We start from the raw sequence: 20,448 nt of genomic DNA, 5'->3' as shown, positions 1-20,448 counted from the left end.
AGCCGAAAATGGTGCCAGAGCCCCAGGGCTTGTTTCTACTTGCATTATAAATGGTCTTCTTGGGTCACGCGGTCTTCTCGGGTCACATGGTCTTCTCGGGTCATGTGCACGTCCAAGTCCACCCAAGACGTCTCTGCTCCTCCCCACCCTCTCCCACCTGTTCAGTGTGGAAGTCAGCACAGTTTCTGGAATGACCCAGCCCCTTCAAGGAAGCCAGAGAGTCCTGCTCTGTCACTGAATTGCTTATCCTAGAGATCATTGCTCTCTGCTGGTTCTTCCCAAAAGCACCACTGCCTTGCTTTGCTTTGTTGCATTTCTAATTTCCAAGTCTTCCAAGATGCCTCTCCAGTCAGCTGCTCTGAGTTTACTGCTTGCTCCTTGGTCCATCCCTCAAGCTTTGTCCATGGCAGTTCTTTCACCAGGCTTTGCATTGCAACTCATTGCTTCTGTGTCTGTTTCTTCATTTAAACTATAATCTCTTTGAGGGAACAGACTGCATCTTACTCATCTCTGTGCCCCTAATACCTGGAGCACCTTCTGGGAAGTGGGCGGGTCCATAAGAAATGTTGGCAGGACTCACTTTGTTGGTCTTTGGTCTGGTACTCACGGTTTTCTCACTGGCTGCCCTTGTTTCCTACAGAGTCCTCACCGAGCTGGTTTCCAAAATGAAAGACATGCAGATGGACAAGTCGGAGCTGGGGTGCCTGCGAGCCATAGTGCTGTTTAACCCAGGTGACTTCGTGGGGTTGAACCTCCCCCGAGCTTGGTGTCCACGGCTCTGCGGTGTTTTGATCCTCTAGCTCAGCTGACACAGAGCAGAGTCGCCACATCTGGGCCTGATGTTCTGTAAATTCATACTGGATGGATGACTATAGGTCAGGCCTGAAGCCATCCACAAACTTTCCTTGGCTTGCCCTGGGGTCTTGCTGATGCACCCTCCTCCTCTGGAGCTCCTCTGCCCAGAGGCTGTCCACCCAGAGTCTGGACACTGTGCCTGTCTGGAAAGTGGGATAAACGCTGCATCTCCAGGGACCCCCTTTTCTTTTTTTTTTTTGGCAGTACTGGGGATTGAACCCAGGTCCTTCTCTGAGCTACATCCCCAGCCCATTTTTAATTTTTTTGTTTTTGGTACCAGGGATCGAACTCGGGACCTTGCACTTTTGAGGCAGGTGCCGGAACCACTGAGCTAAATCCCCAGCCCCTAAAACGATTCGCTTTTTTTTTTTTTTTTTGGTATCGGGAATCAAACTTGGGTTCTTGCGCTTGCGCAGGCTGTCTTGACCTCTATCCAGAGGTCCTGACACGATCTTTGAGCTGTCCTGAAACGAGCCTTGAGTGGTGGCACGGGGCATGCTTGGGGCAGCTGGGGAGAAGAAAAATGGTGGTGAAGGAGGTGGTAAAAATGTTCTGACTCTGAACGTATGGGCAAAGCCGGTGGGATCTGCTCATGGATGAGACGTAGATGTGAAAGCAAGAAATGTAAAGTATGACTTGGGCCTTTTGTTGTTGTTGTTGTTTTACTGAACAATTTGAAAAATGGAGTTCTCATTTTCGGAGTTAGGGGAAAACTCCAGGGGAAGCAGTTCTGACAGTGGGTGGGTAGGAATCAGGATTTGTCTGCGGATATTAAATTCAGAGATGAATAGTAGACGCCCAAGAGTATTTCAAGGAGGTGATGGTGATCAGCGACAGCACGTGCTGCAGCCAGTGCCCAGAAGTGGGTCTTCAGAGTCACGCAGGACTTCACGCAGAGCGTCAGCTCCGAGTTAGGTGGTGAGTTCTGGATGTGGGACACACGCCAGCTTGGTTTTTTTACCCAGCTCATTACGTAGTCCGTGGTTAGCACATAGGAGGCGCTCAGTAAATGTGAAGATATTTCTGGAATGGCGGGATAAGCTGGAGCTCTCCTCCTCGGAGAGAGTGGGGAAACCATCGGGCTAGGAACCGGGTTTAAAACAGTTTATTGGGAAGCCGAGGCACAGGGAGGACAGCAGGCAGACACAGAGCACTGGCTTGCTTTCTTCACAGCTGGGCCTGCTTGGGAGCCTCTCCTGATGCCGTGGCAGTGTGCCAGAACAACCCGCAGGGCGGGGGTCCCGCTGAGGTGTAAACCAGAGGCTGAATCTCGTCTTTTTCAGATGCCAAGGGTCTGTCCAACCCCTCGGAGGTGGAGACCCTGCGAGAGAAGGTTTACGCCACCCTGGAGGCCTATACCAAGCAGAAGTATCCCGAGCAGCCAGGCAGGTGAGTGGTGAGGAGAACCGCAGCTGCCCCCACTCTGGGCTCGGCCGGCGAGCCCTGCCCTGCAGCAGCACCCAGTCACGGTGCCCAGCCTGCTGGCATCCTGGGCCGGCCGGAGCGAGGAGCAATTGTCTTGGGCCGCTGATATAATATATAATAGCATTACTGTAAGTAAGTAACAAAGCTTTCTTTGTTTTAAAATATTTTTATTGTAACATTAAGAAAAGAGGGGAGAGGCAAGCAGCCCCTGGGCTGCAGGTTGGTCACAGCTATGAGATGTTTCCAAATGTTTAGTTCCTCATAATGGGCCGAATACATTAGCTCCATGAGGCGAGAGGTGTCGGTTCTGCCCACTCAGTGCCCACTGCTCCAGTGTCTGTGTCCAAACCCCCTCCACAACCAGTACAGCAGCCCCCAATCCAAAGCTGGACTTTGGGCTGCTTTGGCACCATCAGTCAACCTTGGTCTGAAAATACTCAATGGATACTTCCAGAAATTACTCATAAATTTTATATACCTTTTATTGTATTATAATGTTATGATGGTTTTATTTTGTTATCTTGTCATTAACTTCATACTTGCCTAATTTATAAGTTAAACTGTATCATATATACACATATATATGATAAAAATATACCTAGGGTTTGGTGGCCCTGGGGTCTTGAAGGTAAGGGTGTCTACCTCTGCATCTTTAAATGTTGGGTGGACAAGTGAATGAAGGGATCACTGTGAGAATCATGTTCTCCATTCCAAAAGCAAAGGAGGCCCAGAAAGTGTGGTCACAGCTTCAGGATTCAAAGCTGGTCCCTATTAGAGGTGACTGGGGACCCGGGTCTGACTTCACAAGCCTGTGATGGAGGTGTCTGCTTTGCTGCTTGGTCCGCCGCACGGAAAGCCCTGTGCAGTGCAAAGGACAGGTTTGGGGCCAGGGCTGTGGCAGAGTTCTGTCCACACGGCCTCGTTGAGCCATCTAACAGTATAGCTACTGCAAGATACTGAACACGGCCTCGCCAGCTTTCCCTGGAAAACGCAGCTGACCAGGAACATCTCCTGCAAACTCTGGCTAAAATGAGAAAATATAGTCCTGTAATCTCACGGAAATTGGAACTGAAATGGAAAAGATTGCCTTAAAGACACTTTCGTTTTATCTTTAGGATTCAATTTATAATACCCTCTGTTGTGACTAATGACTTTTATTCCTCTTGAAGTCTAATTCCATTCAGCCGTTTATCAGGGATCATAAGTCAGCGTCTCCCCACTGTCCAGGACAGGCTGAGCTGCACTTTTGATCGGGGGCTGTGAGGAAACTTAGAGGTGGGGTGCAGCCTTTGGTGCAGTGAATTAGCGGGCGAGGCATTAGGTAGGGTTTACCCCATGATAACAGACCTCCCGAAAGTCAGTCACCAAACGCAGCAGGTGTTCTTTTTCTCGCTGTTCAGTGTGGGCAGGCAGTGAGTTCAGGGGCGCTGTCTTCCACATGGTCACTCAGGGCCCTTGCCCTTCCTTCTTCTGGCTCCACCGTGACCCGGAGCACACTGAGGTCTGCACCAGGTGGTGGACTGGGACGGTGGAGGAGCAGAGGAATGCCCATCTGGATGAGACAGGCCCCAAGAGCTCCCTCACTCAATCGCTGCTTCCCTCGGCTGAAGCTTAGTCACATGGCCCAGCCCACCACAGAGGATGCTGGGAAGGGGCCCCCGCTGTGTGTCTAGGAAGGAAGAGAGGATGGAATTCAGTGACCACACAACAGACTCTCCTTCAGCTGCAATAGGAGAGACTGGAAGAGCCTCAGTGAGGTGGGACCGCCTGGCTCTGGCAGGTAGGAGCCCAGTGAGCCATGGTAGCTGAAAGCCTGAACTCCATGCTTTCTCGTGAATCTCCCAGCCCCACAGGCACATTAGATATGTTTCTGGTGCACACACTGTAAGCAGGGGAGACACATCCTTTAACTAAAATTGACCCTGGGAGGGCCGGGGATTTAGCTCAGTGCTTTCGCTGCCTGCTGCGCAAACGCAAGAACCCAAGTTCGATCCCCAGTGCCAAAAAAACAAAAGCAAAAGCAAAACTAAACTAAAAAAATTGACCCTGGGGCCTGCTGCTAATCTTTAAAAACAAAAACCCAAAAGACACTTAGCCCTTTCTTTCCCTAATTACAAAACCAGTGCTTGCTTTGGTAGGAAAGAAGGAAAATATTAAAAAAATAAATAAATAAATCAGCACACGCACAGGGGAGCACATTCCCTGTAATCTCAGCACTCTAGGAGGCTGAGGCAGGAGGATTGCAAGTTCCATCCCAGTCTGGGCAACTCAGCAACAGTGAGGCCCCATCTCAAAATAAAATATAAAAAAGGGCTGGGGATCTAGCTCAGTGTGAAGGCCCTAGATTCAGTCCGCAGTACTGGGGGAAAAAAAGGAAAGGAAAGAAAAAAAGAAAGGTCAAGTAGTAACATTTGGTTGCAAATATTTTGTTTCAGTGTCTTTGTGTGTCTATGTGTATATTCATACAACTATATTTGCAGATACGAATTTGTAGAGTCTTCCATATTATTTTTCTTCCATTAGCCATTCTGGGAATTTTATCCAATTATTGAAAAGCATAAAATGATCATTTTAAAAAGCTTAGTCATATTTTGCAATGTGGATTTTTTTTTTTTTGGTACTGGGGATCGAACTCAGGACCTTGTGATTGCAAGGCAGGCATGTGACACCACTGAGCTAAATCCCCGGCCTGTGGATATATTTTTATGTGTTTAGGATTTTCCTAAGAGTATCACTTTAAAAACTTTGGAACTTGGACTGGGGATTTAGCCCAGTGGCACCTGCACCTGCCTGGCAAGTCCAAGGTCCTGTGTTCGATCCCTGGTACCAAAAAAAAAAAAAAAAATTGGAACTTGCCTCCTTCTGGAAGAGGCCTTTGGGTTCTTACTGTCTGTTGGATCAGGGAGCGGGCAGAGCAGGTCCCCTGGGTCCCCTTAGCGGGTACAGCACAGCCTAGACGCTGTGAGTGCTCTGCCCAAGTGTTCCCGGGAGGCCAGCAGCTGCCCCAGGGTGTTGCTTGGCTGCTGCAGGCAGGTGAGTGTGCTGAAGGTGGTCACCTGTCGGTTGCAGAATCCTGTTGAGAAGGGTGCTTTTCTCAGTGGTGGAGTGCTGCCACTCCGTGGGCACTCCGTAGAACTGCACTTCACGGTGGCTGAGTCTAAACTCAGGAGGGCATAGGCTCACACACACTCTCTTGCACACGCAGCAGGGACCTTCGAAGACCGCAAGTCCCCGGGCTGGTTGGAGGCAGGGTCAGTTCTGTGTCTTCGCCCGTGAGGGCATGGGTGGCGATGTGGTCTAGTTCTTCCTCCGCCCTCCATGAATGACGGAGTCTGAGGGAAGCCTAGGACGCGCCACGGACGTCCTCAAGAGGCCATGAGGTCCTCCTTCTGCCTGTAAGGCTAACTAGCCCTCTGGCCTGTTTCTGCAGCTCCCCGGGTTTAGAGATTTTCCGGCTCCCTCGTCCCCGCTTCCAGGCTCTCCTAGCACAGCTCGGTGGAGGAGATTGCCTGTCACCCTTGCCCTCTGGCCCCCCTGCCCTGGCACCCGTGCCCTCTGCCTCCTTGCAGGTTTGCCAAGCTGCTGCTACGCCTCCCTGCTCTGCGCTCCATCGGCTTGAAATGCCTAGAGCACCTCTTCTTCTTCAAGCTCATAGGGGACACCCCCATTGACACCTTCCTTATGGAGATGTTGGAGACCCCACTGCAGATCACCTGAGCGCCGCCAGCCACCCCCCCCACCTGGGCAGGTGTGTGTGGAGCCCCACCCTGCCCACGTTCCTCCACTGCCCAGCCCGACCCCCACACTCTTATTCCTAAAATGTGATGCTTACAATAAAGAAATGCTTTCTACACGTGAGACTTTTATAGGTGGAGTTTTGTATAGATGTTAAAGGCAACTTTTCTTTGCTATCTAGGGGCTGAGGTCTTTCTGGAAGCTCTTGGGAAAACTAACCAGGCCTCTGTACATAGAGTTGGTTTAAATTATTTTTTCACTTGCCATGGAAAGCAAACAAAGAGTAAAATAATAAAGTTGATCTTGGCATTGTCGAGCGTGGGGTGTGTTACTGTGCAGCAGCGAGGTCTCTTGGATGGGAAGCACGGTACTGGGGCTGAGCTGGGGATTGTGGCTGGAATTCAGCCGGATGCATGAATCTGTATGGGGCTTCAGGGCACAGCCGGCTCTGTCCCAAGGCAGCCCCTGGGGAAACTGGGAAGAGACACTGTCTTTCAGAGTCCACTTGGTTTCTTAGTTTTGTTTTTATTTTTCCCTTCCTAAGAATAATGAGCAGAAAGAGCCTTGTTCTGATTGGGAGCAATTGAATAGCAGAGCCAAAGCAGATGTTCTCTTGATTCTTGGGAACTGGTGGGCAGGGATAACAAAGGAATGGATTCTCTATCATTAACCAGAGAGTTTAGCAAAAAGGCTGGAGCATTATTTCCCATTCTTATGTAGCCCAACATAGCTTGTCCTCCTGTGGAAAAGAGGAAATCCTCTCCCAGAACATAGCCTTGGCTCTCCAGGTTTACCTATTGGCCTGGAGCCTTCCCTTTGCTTAGATAGTGAGCCTTTTGAAGGTGGGCCCTGAGTCTACCACAGCCAACCTAAACAGCCCATTATCTTCACGAGACCTTCCTGCCATCTGGAGGGTAAAGCTTAACAGATACACAAGTATGTACCATGAGTTACATAGCACCACAGGGTTGTAGGTGCACAACCCGAACAACTGCTGGTGGTAGTCATGCTTCCCTTCTCTGTACCACCATAAGCTCACCCAGGTCCTAGCATACCATAGGCACACAGTAATGAGTGTTGTTGAATTGGGTCCACACAACAGAAAAGAATTTCCTCAAGGGTAATGGTGATGGCTATCACCTCATTCTCTGTCAACACCCTGTCCCCTCAGAAAACCCCAAGGTTTAATCCAATCCCAGTGCACTCATCAGTGATCATACAATTGTGGAGAAGCTAAAATTGCTTTTTCTCTGGGAAAGGTGAGGAGTCGCTAAGCCTTGGACATTGTATCGATCAGCTTTCCCACTGCAGAGGCAAAATATCTGACACCTGCAACTTAGAGGAGAGATGTATTGGCTCACGGTTTCAGAGGTTCCAGTCCATAGTCAGATGGAGCCAAGGCAGAAACATCATGGTGAGAAAGTGTGGTAGAGCAAGGCTGTTCCATTCAAGGCAGCTGGGAAGCAGTGCAGGTTGGACAGAGCAAGAGAGGAAAGGCCCAGGGACCGGATACAGTGCCCAGGGTCAGGCCTCCATGACCCACACAGACACACACACCAGTGTGCTTTACTAATTCCCTAAACATCACTCAAGCCAATCAAGTTGACAATCAAGAATAACCATCACAGACAGAAATCCATTGGATGAAAATCTTATTTCTGCTGCATCTTTCCTTTTCATTTTTATAAGCATTTGATACGACCCATACGGTTGGGAGAGGGGAGCAGAATTCCACTCTAAGCTCCCTGACCTCTTTCCTCTGCCATCCTAAGTCACAGGACACATGCTACTGCCTTCCAGGAAACTCACTGCCTGCCACTGCTGGGAAACCGAAGTCCCCTTCCAGTCTTTAATGTCTCCCTCATGGGACCCTTTCTCCCACCCACAGTAAATACAGGCTGCTCAAGGCCCTGCAGGAGTCTGCACTGTCACCAGGCTCTGTGTCTCCCAGAACCACTGGCAGGGCACCTCCCTGAGCTGAGGCCTCTCTTCGAAGGCTGGTCTGTGACATTCAGAGCGCAAAGGCCACCTCCATCCTGATCTGGTCTCCCTCACACCCCTGGCTGGGCACCTGAGGGGATGTTCAGCCCCAGGTAGAGCATTTTTGCTTCCCTGGCCCCCTGAAGCCATGACAGGCTGCCTGGCCCTTTTCTCTGAAGAGACCCTCTTCCTCCCTCAGATGCTCCCCACCTGGCTGCACCCACTCTGTGGTCCTGATGAGTGTCTTGAACCTCAGAGCTCCACACGGTCCAGCCTGACTTGTTACACAGGTAATAAAGCAGAGTGATCCAGCCTCATTGCCCAGTGTCCTGGTAGAATGTGGACCTGTGGCTGCAGGGTGAAAATTCCATGGATTCTAGACTCTGACGGCTGGAGCCTGGCCCCTGCACTGCCCATAGGAGGTCTTTGCAGGGCGGTGAAGCTGCTCAGCCTCTCTGGCTCTCATTTCTTCCCTTTCTTTTTTTCCTTAAAGTCACATAATAATACTCTTAAATACAAAAAAGCCATAAACCCAAGGGTGAGAGGTTGTGATTTGGCATAAGATGAATTTACATTTGAGTCCTGTCTTGGTCATTTGTGACAGACATAGACCTCACAGAGCCTCGACTGCCTAGTCTGTACAATGAAAAATTATACCCCCTCCACCCAGGATCCTAAGAGGAATCCTGAGAGGAAACTTCTCAGCACAATGACTCGTGCTGAATATAGGCAAAAAGATTATTTTATTCTGAAGAATGAGACTGTAGTGCAAATGTAATTTTGGATTTGGAGATTACTAGATTATTCTGTTCCACAGCCTGGCCTGGTTCATTCAACAAACTATACAAGGAATCAGGACTCTGATTTCTAGTTTGGGTTTAATATTAGTTTTCTAGACTGTATCTTCAGCAGTTGTCATGGTTTGGATTGAGAATGTCCCCCAATGGCCTCATGCACTCATAGAGGGCCTTTTGGAAGGTGATTGAATCATGAGGGTGATGTAGCTGGCTTGCTATTAGGAAGCAGGTTCTGGTTGGAAGAGGTTCATCATGGGGCATGACTTGGACTGGTCTATTTCCCTTTCCAGCTTCTTATCTGTCTCTCTCTCTCTCTGTTTCCGGGCTACCACAAAGAGTGCCACTTTTCCTCTGCCTATGCTCTTCTGCCATACAGTTTCTGTCTTTCAGCCTGCTGGACTAAAACCGTGAGCCAAAATAAACTTCTCCTTTTAGATATGAGTGTCAGGTATTTTGTTCCTTTGATGAGGAAAGTGGCTAAGACAGATGTTGGTGCTGAGAGTGGGGTTGTTGCTGTGAATGTACTTGATCACATGATTTGGAAGACTTTCAAAGTGACTCATGGGAAGAATCTGGAAAGGTTTGGTAATGCCAGCTAAAGAATTCTGGAATTCTGTAAGCCAAGATTAATGTGAGATTCTGGGTGGAGCTCAGAAGATCGGAAAACTGATAAAGGCTTTGGGAAGTTGGCATTGTGAATAATGGCTTTGTTGGCAGTTGAGCTCAAGATCATATATGTTATGTTCTGGAAGAAAGTTTGTCTACATTTTCCCTGTGTCCTGAGTCTTGCAGGACACTGAGATTAGGGTGGTTGACTAATTAATCTAGTGGAAGAAATTTCAAGGCAGCCCAATGTTGATGCTCTGGCATCGTACTCGTGACAGGTTTTAGGCATGTTTACCATGAGAAGCAGAGCCAAAAGCAGAGCAGAGAAATTGCAGCATGTAAAATCAGGGTCTGTAGAGTTCGGACTTACAAAGTTTTGGTCAAGGAGTACTTGGTTGCTGAAAAGTTTAGCATTAAAAAGAAGTCAAATACTTTACAAGACAATAGGAAAGATGCCTTCTAGGTATGTGAGGAATCCACAAGAATCTACTCAAAGAAGGCTCTATGATACAAAACTGTGAAGCTTCCATTTGAGAAGAGAGCCCTGGGGCACTGTGTTCAAGAAGAGCCAGCCAGGGAATTGATTTGCTGGGATTTGTTTCACAGTGCCCAGCCATTCAGGCACTCAAGAAGCTGCTGCAAACACGATCCAAGGGGTCTCTGGTATTGCTTGAGCTGACAGAAGACAGCATTATCCACATGGTGCTGGTTTTGTAAGCATGCAGAATGCAAGATTTGTTGGATTAGGGAGGTTTCTACCCAGATATCATAAGAAGGCCTGGGAGGCAAAGCCATGTGTCCCTGAGAGGGCAGTACATGTAACTGTGAGAGTGAAGCTGAAAGTTCAGTGGAGCCCAGGAAGTTTGAGAATTCAGAAATGTGAAACATCTGAGGATATCCATAGGCAGTAGGTGAGAATGAAGTCACCCCAAGAGAGAAGCCATGAAGAATGTAACTGGAAATGGTGTAGGCAAAAGCCCACCAAGCCCTTTGGAATCCATATCTCACCACAATTTAGCCTGGTGCTGGGGATGGAACTATAGGATTTAATGTTTGTCTGGCTGGGTTCAGTTTTGCTTTGGTCTGATTTCTTTCTATTCTCCATTCCTCCCTTGTGGAAATGGGATGTTTACTTTGTGCCACTGTAGGCTGGCAGTATTTAACTTTCTTTTTTATTTGTACAGGCACTCATAACTAAGAGTTTGCCTTGAGTCTCAGAAGAGACTTTTAGACTTGGACTTTTTAGCAATGCTGGAACTTTTAGTACTTTGGCAACTCTTAGAGATGGACCAAATATATTTTGCATAAAGAGATGCACATGAGTCTTTCGGAGGCCTGGGGTGGAATGCTATGATTTGGATCAAAAATAACCCCCAAAGCCCTCATGTGCTTATGGGTGGGGCTTTTGGAAGATGATTGAATCATGAGGGCACTAGAGCTGACTTGCTGCTGGGAGGTAGGGTCTGGTTGGAAGAGGCAGTCCACTGGGCGTGACTTGGAAGGGCCTATCTCCCTCCCCAGCTCCTCACCTCTCTCTCTCTGCTTCCTGGTTGCCATGATGTGAGCAGCTTTTTCTCTGCTCTACCCTTCTCCCATACCATTTTGATCTTGGAGCCACAACAGTATCCATGAACCAAAATAAACCTTTCCTTCTTTAAGTTGCTGGTGTTGGTTATTTTGTCCCAGCAATGAAGAAAATGACTAAGACAGCAGAAAAATGGGAATGAACTATCACATTTCCCCAACAGTGCTGGTAATAGAAAGGCTTATTCAGGTGGTGAGGACAATACGTGTGCAGAGGATTCTGGAGCTGTACAGCCATCTTTGGAGCCAAATCTGGGAGAAACTAGTTTAGGAGAGAAGTATGGCTATAAGAAGGGCTTGGAGTTAGCCCAGGTGTCCTTAATTAAAACTCCATTTGGTCACCAAGTGACCTTTGGGTGCATGACTTAACCTCTGAAAACTCAGTTTCCTACATTGAAAGTTTGGAATAACAACAGTACTTGTTAACTGGAACTGGTTGAGAGAATTAAATGAGATGATCTAGGAAACACAGGAGCACACAATGTGCTTGCTGAATAAACTTCAGTACAATATCCATTATTATGGATCTAAATCGTTTTCTTAAGATTCCTGTCCTGAGAAGAAAGTTCTGGGCCCCATGGAAAAGCCCCTTCCCCATGGCTAGATTTTCTTACCACAACCCTTACCCAAGCACTCCTACATATCTGCCATAGTCCCCCAATTACAGCCGACCAAAAACACCATCTCTGCCTTCCTCAGAGAGCTGGTATGGAAGTCAGATGACACAGTCTCACGACTTCACTTTGTGGACTCCTGAGGATGATTGAAAAGATGTTATTTGCACAGTGAACATTTATGGGCCTTGAACTCTCCTTTTCATATCATTCAGGAAAATCAATCGAATGATCTTTAGTGAATTAATTAATTAGGTACTGGGGATTGAACTCAGGGCCTTCACTGAGCTACAGACCCAGGCCTTTTTAAAATTTTAAATTTTGAAACAAAGTCTCACTAAGTCCTTAAATTACCCAGGCTAGGCTCAAAGTTGAGATCTTCCTGCCTCAGCCTCCCAGAGTGCTGGAATTATAGGTGTGCACCACTCTATACAGCTGGCTATATTTGGTGACAATTTTATATTACTTTCTTTCTCAAAAATTGTTAATGACTTCCTTATGTCTACCAAGCAGTCTCACCAGGGAGCAAGCTTTTCAGCCCTCACCCTTAACCTTCACAGGATATACGCACAACAAACAATGACCTGAACTCAACTGTTAACAGTAGTGCGATTGAAAAACTCAGCTATAAAGCACCACTAATACAATAAAATAGCCAGGGAGATTTTCATATTGCTTTTGGAATTTCGACTAAAACCCCAAAGTGAGGCCCAAAGGAGCTACAAGATGCAGCCACATGGGACTTATTAAGGTAGACGAGTTGGCTCTGGGACTGTTGGCCTTTAACTTTTCTTGAGCCTGTAATCGCAGAGCCTGAAATTTCCGAGGAAAATTCCTTAGAGTAAGGAATGTTGGGGAGCAGACTTGTACCTTCCTGAGTGCACCTGGCATGGGGTGGGTGTGGGTGTCCACCTGACAGAGGGGCTGGTGTCTGGCGCCCCCTGCAGCAGAGACACACAGACTCATTTGCCATCAAAGGACGAGGGAGACCTTGGATTGGACTGGACCTTTTAATGCCAAGATGTGTTATTGTGAGCTTTGCCTGAAGTATTGTCTAAGGGAAGGAGTGGGAGCACCACAGAGCTGGCTCAAAGACTGTGGCAGAGTGACAGCAAAGCCTTCTCCTGTTTGTGTCTTTCAGACTTTGGGTGCTTCTCAATACCAGTTGTGCCAGGACAAATGGGGGCCCCAGGTGAACCCTGACTTGACTTTGCCTTCCTTGGGCACCAGCCCTTCAGCCTGGGCAGCAGCCATTATTGCTCCCCTCAGAATTAGGCAAGATGACCTGTCTGAGCCTGCAGCCCAGATGTAATATAATGACTGAACGTTGCCCCTGAGATAATCCCAGGCTTTCAACATGGCAACTGTCTTAGTCACTTTCTCCTCCCAGGGAAACAATACCCAACACCCACAGCTTACAGGAGGAGGCGTTTATTTTTAGCTCATGTTTCAGAAGTTTCAGTCTTGCATGACCAGCAGCATGGTGGAAGAGTCTGGCAGAGGAAAGCTGCTCATATCATGGTGGCAAGGAGCCAGAGCTTGAAGGGTAGGCTGGGGAGGGAGATGCACCCTTCCAGCTCCCATGACTCGCCTCTTCTGACCAGACTCCACCTTCTAACAAGGCAACTATAGCACCCCCACAATCCAGTCCTTTCTGAACACAAGGCTTTGAGGGCCATTTTAGATCTAAGCCATAATAGCAGCCAAGGGTGTTATAGCTGGCTCTAGAGAAGTCAGTTTTCTCTTTCTTAGTACATTCCATAGCACGCTCACCTCCAACCAGCTGAGCTATTTCTCCAAAGCCCTGGATGTATCTGTGCTCGGATTTTCTCCTCTGCCTGGCATGACTCCTTCACCAGCTGGACCTGTCCCAGTCCTGCCCACTCAGCCATTGCTACAGCTCTACAAAGCTGTCCTGAGCTATCTCTGGAGTTTTACCATTATTTTGTGCTTCCACTTGAACACAGTGAGCGCCAGGCATTGCATTAGAGACTAGTTATACACACTTCCAGCATGACTTATAAACTCCTGAGTGTAGAGATCATGTCTGATTTAGCTCCGTCTCTACAAGAGCTCCTAGTAGAGCCCAGCCCGCAGTTGGCATTCAACAAGTCCTTGGCACAGTTGATGCCTCTGGTTTCGGTCCCCACAGATGACAGTCCACTATGGCAGTCCAGAAGTGTGGTTCCACTGCAAGCCAGGACCTTCCCGGGAGCCACAAGGCAAAAAACCAGACTGTTAGCAGAAGGCTTGAGGTCTGCAGTCTGCCAGCTCACTTTCCATGGGCATGGTGGGCTGCACCGAGGAAGCTGAAGTGTGCACTTTGTCTTTGGGGGAGACAGGAAGTGAGGAAAGCTGAAGGGCTACTAAGAAATGATGTGTCTATAGTACTTCAGTTTACAGAACACATAGAAGTCTGCGATCATAGCCTGGCTTTGTGGCAGTGGGAAGGGAGCTGTTTTTATTTTCATTTATTTTTTTGATTGGCCCCTGATATTTGCATTCAGGTATGAGGCACCCATTTTTAAGACGAGGAAAGGAAGACTCCAGCCTTTCAATGGCCGGTCCAGGACACATGTCATGGTTGGTTTAAGGCATTCAGATGTGGAACAGGTGCCATGGGAATGCAAGACCTTTGGGCTTTATTTTGTACCCAAGAAAAATCTGTAAATTGAAAAGCTGGAACATACAAAGGAGAAAATATAAAATAATAAGAAAGATGCTTTTTAATAAATGTGGAACTTGGCCAATCAACAGCTAAATCTCCTTCAGAAGTTTTTACCACAAGGATATTTTCTTTGGCTAGCTCTCTTTTAGATTTTGTCTTCAGCGCTGGTTTAGAGGCCACCTAAGAAAAATGCTCTCATAATTCTATATTAAAAATTCATCAAGTAACAGCTAGTACAACTCCCACATGACCTAGCTCCAAACACCACCCCCGTCTACCCAGATTTCTCTATACACCGGCCCCGAGGCGTTACTTTGACACCCCAAGCTTCGCTTGCTACATACATTATTTAATAGATTTTAGGCAGATTGTTATTTGACTGTTTCCAAAAATCAGATCTTCCCTCTGAGTGCTAATTCGCTACCATCTCTAAATAATTCAAACAATGGGCTCGGGTTCTGTAGGATCCTCCCTAAATGGCCTCAAGGTTTCAAATAAACCATAACACCTTCTCTCTAGGAGAAAGAGGGGGCCCCTGTCGCGGGACTCACTTAGGGCTTTCCTGGAGGGGCTGGAGCGGGGAGGGAGAAACTCCAACAGCCCTTTCTGCCCCAGGCAGGGAAGGGCGATCCCATCTGGGAAAGGGCCTCTGCTAGCCTGTGAAGAGAACTGGAGATCCAAACCCTTTCCCAGCCAAGAAACAGCAGCTTTCGCCCTCCTCCCTGGAAAACTCCATGGAAATGTCTCCCGTGACGGCGCTGAAGCACACAGCCATCCCTCACCACAGACCACAGTGGAACCAGCCCCGGGCCAGGCTCCCCAAGGGAGGCTCTCGGTTACACAGCTGAGGGCAATGCTTGCAACCCACCCGCCCTTCCCCAACGGAAGCTGGGTACGCGCGCCCTCTGCTGCCAGCGCAGGGCGTCACACCCGCCTGCCTGGGGAAGCGCCACGCAGAGGGGCAGGCACTCGGGTGAGGCCGGGAAAGCGCAGTGTCCGCCTCACCCGCCAGTTGCCTCACCAGCTGCAGGGACTCTACTATGGGGAAATTTTTGTCTCCCCCCGCCCCGCCTTTCCCTGCAAAGGCCAAGCGTGAGTAGGTTGCAGTGCAGAGAGTAAAAGTGCTGCATCTGGGCCTTCCACGCTGAGGTCAGTGGTGGCACAGTTAGAAGTAGCAGAGCTGGTGCCAGGGTACCTGGTGGAAAGCAGAGCACGGGAAGCTATAGGCCCGGGTCCTCCTGGCTCCCACCGGCCAGGCGCCTGGCTCTGAGCAGATCCTGGACCTCAAGGGGCTTCAGAGGCCTCTGGGTAAAACCAAGAGTCTGGGCGAATGTTCTTTCAGATTTCTTCTGACTCCGGGACTCGATAATGTCTTTTGGAGAGTGACTGAGGTTCTGCTCCATGGTTTCGTGTGGAAGTGGGGAGTCACCCCGAGCTCTGCTCACTGGTTCCGGAGAAAACAAAGATTCTATTTCTTGGAAATTCCAGAATATGAAGGATAAAACACACAGCTTAAAATTTATTGAATCATTAATTGAACGCCTGCCGTGGCCTTAGTGGTGTTAACCGTAGCGTTTATGAAGGCTGTGCCCATCCCCGGTGACCAGGACTAACTACCCTTCTTAGTTGGTGGCAATAAACCATTCAATGCAGCTTTTTTTTAACTTTATTTTTTCTTCTTCATCTGTTGTTTCTGATTCAAATTTCCCCTAAAGGTGCTTGGTTTTTAATAAGTGCTTGAAAAATGTACCTTACACATATTTATTTCTACATATGACATTCATGGAAATTGCACAGTACAATTTGTGTTTTTTTTTTAAATGTGCATTATTTTGCTGTCAATGTCATTTAATTCCACTTCTTTATTCTTCTCAGTACTGTGATTTGAGATGCATCAGTGATGCCCTATGTAACTCTAGCCAGTTCTTTTTCTGTTGCTGTGCAATATTCCAGTAAACATATAGGTGGCCTAAAATTCTTTGCATTGCTAGCCGTTCTTGCATGTCTCCTTATATTCCTGTTTGGGAATTTCTCTGGGCTTGCACCCAGGAGTAGGATTTGCCTAATTCTAATATTCACATATTCCATTACACTAATAATTCCATGATGCCCTCATGATATCTGCATACATATACATAAACATATACATACATGCACTATTATATATATATTATATTAATTATCATCATTGCAGGGTCCTGTCCTTCTTAGCATTCAGTGTAGTTCAAATATCTAATTTTGTCAGTGATGTCTTTCTCTGATTTGGCCTTCTGTTATTATTAGAAAAGTTGAGCTCTCCTCACATGTCCTTGTTACCCTTTTAGACTTTTTTTTTTTTTTTTTTTTGATACCGGGGATTGAACTCGGGATCTTGCACTTGCAAGGCAAGCGGCGGAACCATGGCAGACTTATTCTTGCTTGGGTACTTATCTTGAAATAATTAAAATTAAGTCTGATACCTGGTTATTTGGAACCCAGCACTTATTTTTCCAGCACATCTGTCTTCTAAGCATTGGTTTGGGCCAATGATGGTCACTCATGGGAATGTGGAAGAAATAACGCATTTACTTTCCCGTCTCTAGCATGAAGATGGTGTTCTCAATACCTGCCATAGAGGAGTTTGTAATTGAGGAAATTAATACCTTACTGACAGAAATGACCCTAGGAAATCTTCCTGAGTATTTTATATTCATGAAAATATAGTAAAATGTCAATGAGTTCATAGTTCCTAAGTGAAAATAACACTACAGAATTAATTCCTGGCACAAAGTAAATGTTCAATAAATATATTTTAAATCTATCTTTGCCTACTAAAATAAAGGACTTCCTGATGTGTAGGTAAATAAAAGTTAAACCTGAATTAGACCATTGGGGTGTTGTTCTGTCTTTGGAGCAAATGTCTAATGCACATGCAGTGCACTGAATGTTTTGTGCTCCCCTCCGAAGTCATATGTTGGATTCCTAACCCCCAAGGTGATGGTTTGGGAGGTGATTAGGAACCTTGGGAGGGCCCTTTCCTCAAGAATGGATTTGTGTCCTTGTAAGAGAGCCTCCGGGAGACTCCTCGGCTCTCTGGCGCGGCGCGTGAGGACACAATGAACTGGGAAACAGGTCCTTCTCTGACGACAAACCTGCCAGGGCTTTGACCTTGGACTTCCTGGCCTTCAAAACTGGGAGAAATTTCTCTTTGTTTATAAGCTACCTGGGCCACGGTACTCAGCAGCCTGAATATGCACATTGTCTTACTGATTGGCGGGAGTGCCTTGGATGTTTTACATATTGTGCCTTTGCAAGCTACAGATATTACAAGGAGTTTCTCCCTCTATTAACCTGAGCAGAATCTTTCATTTTGATTTCTCGCTTCGTGGTTTACGATTTTGGAGTCTTATTGGAGAAACCGTCTTTGTCCCAACATCCCAGAATCATTTTCTCATTAACCTAACAACACACTCCAGGAGCCCAGTGGGGATGAAAGCGCTGGGTTTGTGAGAGAGATGGACTGGCTGGAGATCAGGGCTGGCTGCTCACTGCTTCCCTCCTGGGTTAAGGTGTCAGGGGCTACTGTGCATCTGGCTTGGTCCTCCCACCTCCCCAGGTGAGACGCTGGAGCCTGGGGCCTTCCTGCAGCCAGAGTGGCCAGATCCCCAGAGAGCTCCTAGCTCACTGATCTTCACAGGGCCAGCAGCAGGTCTGGCCTTTCTCATCCACCACCCCCTTGGCTGAGTGAGTCAGAACTCCGTCTGTCTCACCAGTCACTCTCTGCCTCAGGACAAGTGTTTGGGTGGAGAGAGAAGCCAAAGGGTTTCTTTTGGTACTTTCAGCTCAGTAGAGAAGCTGCTCTTTGGGCTCAAATGGGAATGCAAGATTAGGAAGAGAAAAGTGTAGCAGTTTTCGTGACATAATCTTAGTATCTTCCTGTTACAGTTGGCAAGGAAGAGGCTCAGAGATGTTGAATAACTTACCCAAGATCACACAGAATAGTGGAATAAGAATTCTAAACCAGTTTCTAGAGTGTGTCTGACTCGAGAGACCAAACGCATAGTTGTCAGTTTTGATTTTTCTCTTGTCACTGAAAACTGAAATACGGACTGTGACCTCCTGCCCACAGTCTCCCGGGATGTTGGCACTTCAGTAACCACTTCTTACTCCTGCCTTATTTAATCTCAGAGGTCCTGGAGACCCAGAGAACCAAGGGACTCGTCCAAACCTGTCACCAGGTGAGAGGGGGAGAATATGTGTTTGTCGAGTGCTCCATGAAGAGTTGCTGCTTCATTGCTGGAGCAATTCATTAGCCTTCAGCTTCTGTTCCAAAAGGAATTATTGCAAATAGCAGAGGTTCAACTTGAGCTGGTTCAAGTGATTTTACATAACTGACGAGTCTAAAGGCAGGGCTGGCTCTGGGAGCAGCAGGGCCTGGCACTCGGAGGGTGCCTTCGGGATTCCTGCCCTGTCTTGGCTCTGCTCTTCTCTTTGTCAGAGATGCTCCTGGCAAGTGTGATCAAAGATGACCACCCGGAGCTCTGCACTGATCCCAGCCAGGAGGGAAGAGAGCTCCTCCCTGCCCATGTTCCAGCAGAAACCCTGGAGCAGATGTTCACAAGTTCAGATTGTTGGAACCAGGTCCCAGATACACCTGGAGGGACAGCACTACCTGAATCACAAGGACAGAGGATGAGAAGGGATGGTTTCCTAGAATGATGCTCCCAGGACAGGTGGGGATGGATCTTGGAAGGCAAAATACCAACGAGTCAACACAATTAGCTCCTGGCTCACTGATCTTTAACCCGTGCAGGTTCCTTGCAAGCAGCCACTTATGGGTATTTCTTTATGACTACTGCTATGCTGCCAGGTGTCCTATACACACACACACACACAAGCACACACACACACACACACATACACACACACACACACACATACACACCACGGATGCCAGATGCTGTGCCAAGCATCTCGTGTATACATCCCTCATCACCTTTTTTATCCTCAGTATATTTCAGTGGTAATCAAAACACAGAGATGTTATTTAGCTTAATTAGTTACTTAATTCATCATCATTGTAGCTAGTTATGGGCAAAACCCAAACTCAAATTCAAAAATGCCTTAATTTAAATCATGTTCTATTAACCACTGCCCTCTATTGTATATAAGGCAGCTAGCTAATGCCAGGAATAGACTGCAGCCTTTCTTCTGCAAATGATATATCATAAGACCTTCCCTGCCCAGCACCCCCGGTAGGACAGAAAGCACAAATCCATGCTAGCATTGCTTCTGATTTCTTGCCTGAAATTCTGGATTTTTTTCTCTATTCACAGACACTTCCTCCGTTGGATAAAGCTGACCACCCACATGAGGGAGCCAACATGATAAAGGGACAATTACATTGGGATTGTCCACAGCCAGAGATATACATTATTTGTTTTTTAGCTAAAGAAGGATGGATATTCTCCCCCAAGCTGCCTGATTCCAAACTGGCGAAACCACTTTTGTTCAAACTTTCCAAGCAATTTCATCCCTAGGGTGGAAACAGAGCATGGAATGATTTGGAGCAAAAGGACAATTTTTGGACAATTATAAGTGAGTGAAAACAGGAGGTTATAATGGAAGTTGTCTTTCAACCCTTAACTTTAGCATTTTGTAACCAAGAATTCTGTCTCTCAGGTTTTGGTGGTGGGAACATAACGCTGAGCAGTTGTCTGGAACTACTTCTAGATGTTCAATAATTAGAAACAGCTCCGCTGAGTCAGGAGCCCATCGGCTGGATTGCAGAGCACCTCTTTGCAGAAGAGAAAAGAGGGGAAAACGCTGGGAAAATGTGAAAATAAAAACTGTACAAAATGTCTGATATGTTTTTAAAGTGACTTGTATTTCTCCTTTCAAAATTGCATTGTCAAATGTCTGATATTAATAATTCTCACATGAAGAATGAACTGGAAGAAAAGTTGAAAATTTTTTTCAGCAATGACAAGGAGGCCAAATCTCTTATTGGGAGTGGGGGGGATGTGGTCAATGGAAGGAGACAGTGTGGTTTAGCAGTGAGTCAGGTGACACAACTAGGAAGTTAATTTGTCTGCAGAAATGTGTTTTGAAATTTGGTCCAGGATAAAGTCCGTCATGTTCCAATTTCCTCAAAGAGATTTAAAAGCTGGAAAACACCCAGCTATTGTCTGTGACTTAGACACAG

The 20,448-nt window shown here is 47.2% G+C and overlaps 1 protein-coding gene across 5 annotated transcripts in view; it reads left to right on the top strand.

The window, feature by feature from the left end:
• Positions 1-20,106, top strand: part of Rxrg (retinoid X receptor gamma) — a 246,360-nt gene extending 226,254 nt beyond the window's left edge. For 4 of the 5 annotated variants that reach the window (XM_021244725.2, XM_087206824.1, XM_004865183.4 and 1 more), the window contains 3 exons: positions 641-732; positions 2,139-2,244; positions 5,850-6,138. In XM_021244725.2, coding sequence (XP_021100384.1) covers positions 641-732; positions 2,139-2,244; positions 5,850-5,997 — 346 coding nt within the window. In that variant the 3' untranslated portion in view covers positions 5,998-6,138. Of the gene's footprint in view, positions 1-640; positions 733-2,138; positions 2,245-5,849; positions 6,139-19,579; positions 19,842-19,925 lie in introns of those variants that run through there. The other variant, XR_002389496.2, reaches the window with a different exon arrangement.
• The last annotated feature ends 342 nt before the right edge of the window (positions 20,107-20,448 follow it).

The sequence above is a fragment of the Heterocephalus glaber genome, unplaced genomic scaffold, assembly GCF_053883595.1.
Source record: "Heterocephalus glaber isolate CG9 unplaced genomic scaffold, H.glaber_assembly_v1.0 deba00000738, whole genome shotgun sequence".
Taxonomy (NCBI): domain Eukaryota; kingdom Metazoa; phylum Chordata; class Mammalia; order Rodentia; family Bathyergidae; genus Heterocephalus; species Heterocephalus glaber.
This window is presented reverse-complemented; position numbering and strand designations above follow the sequence as displayed.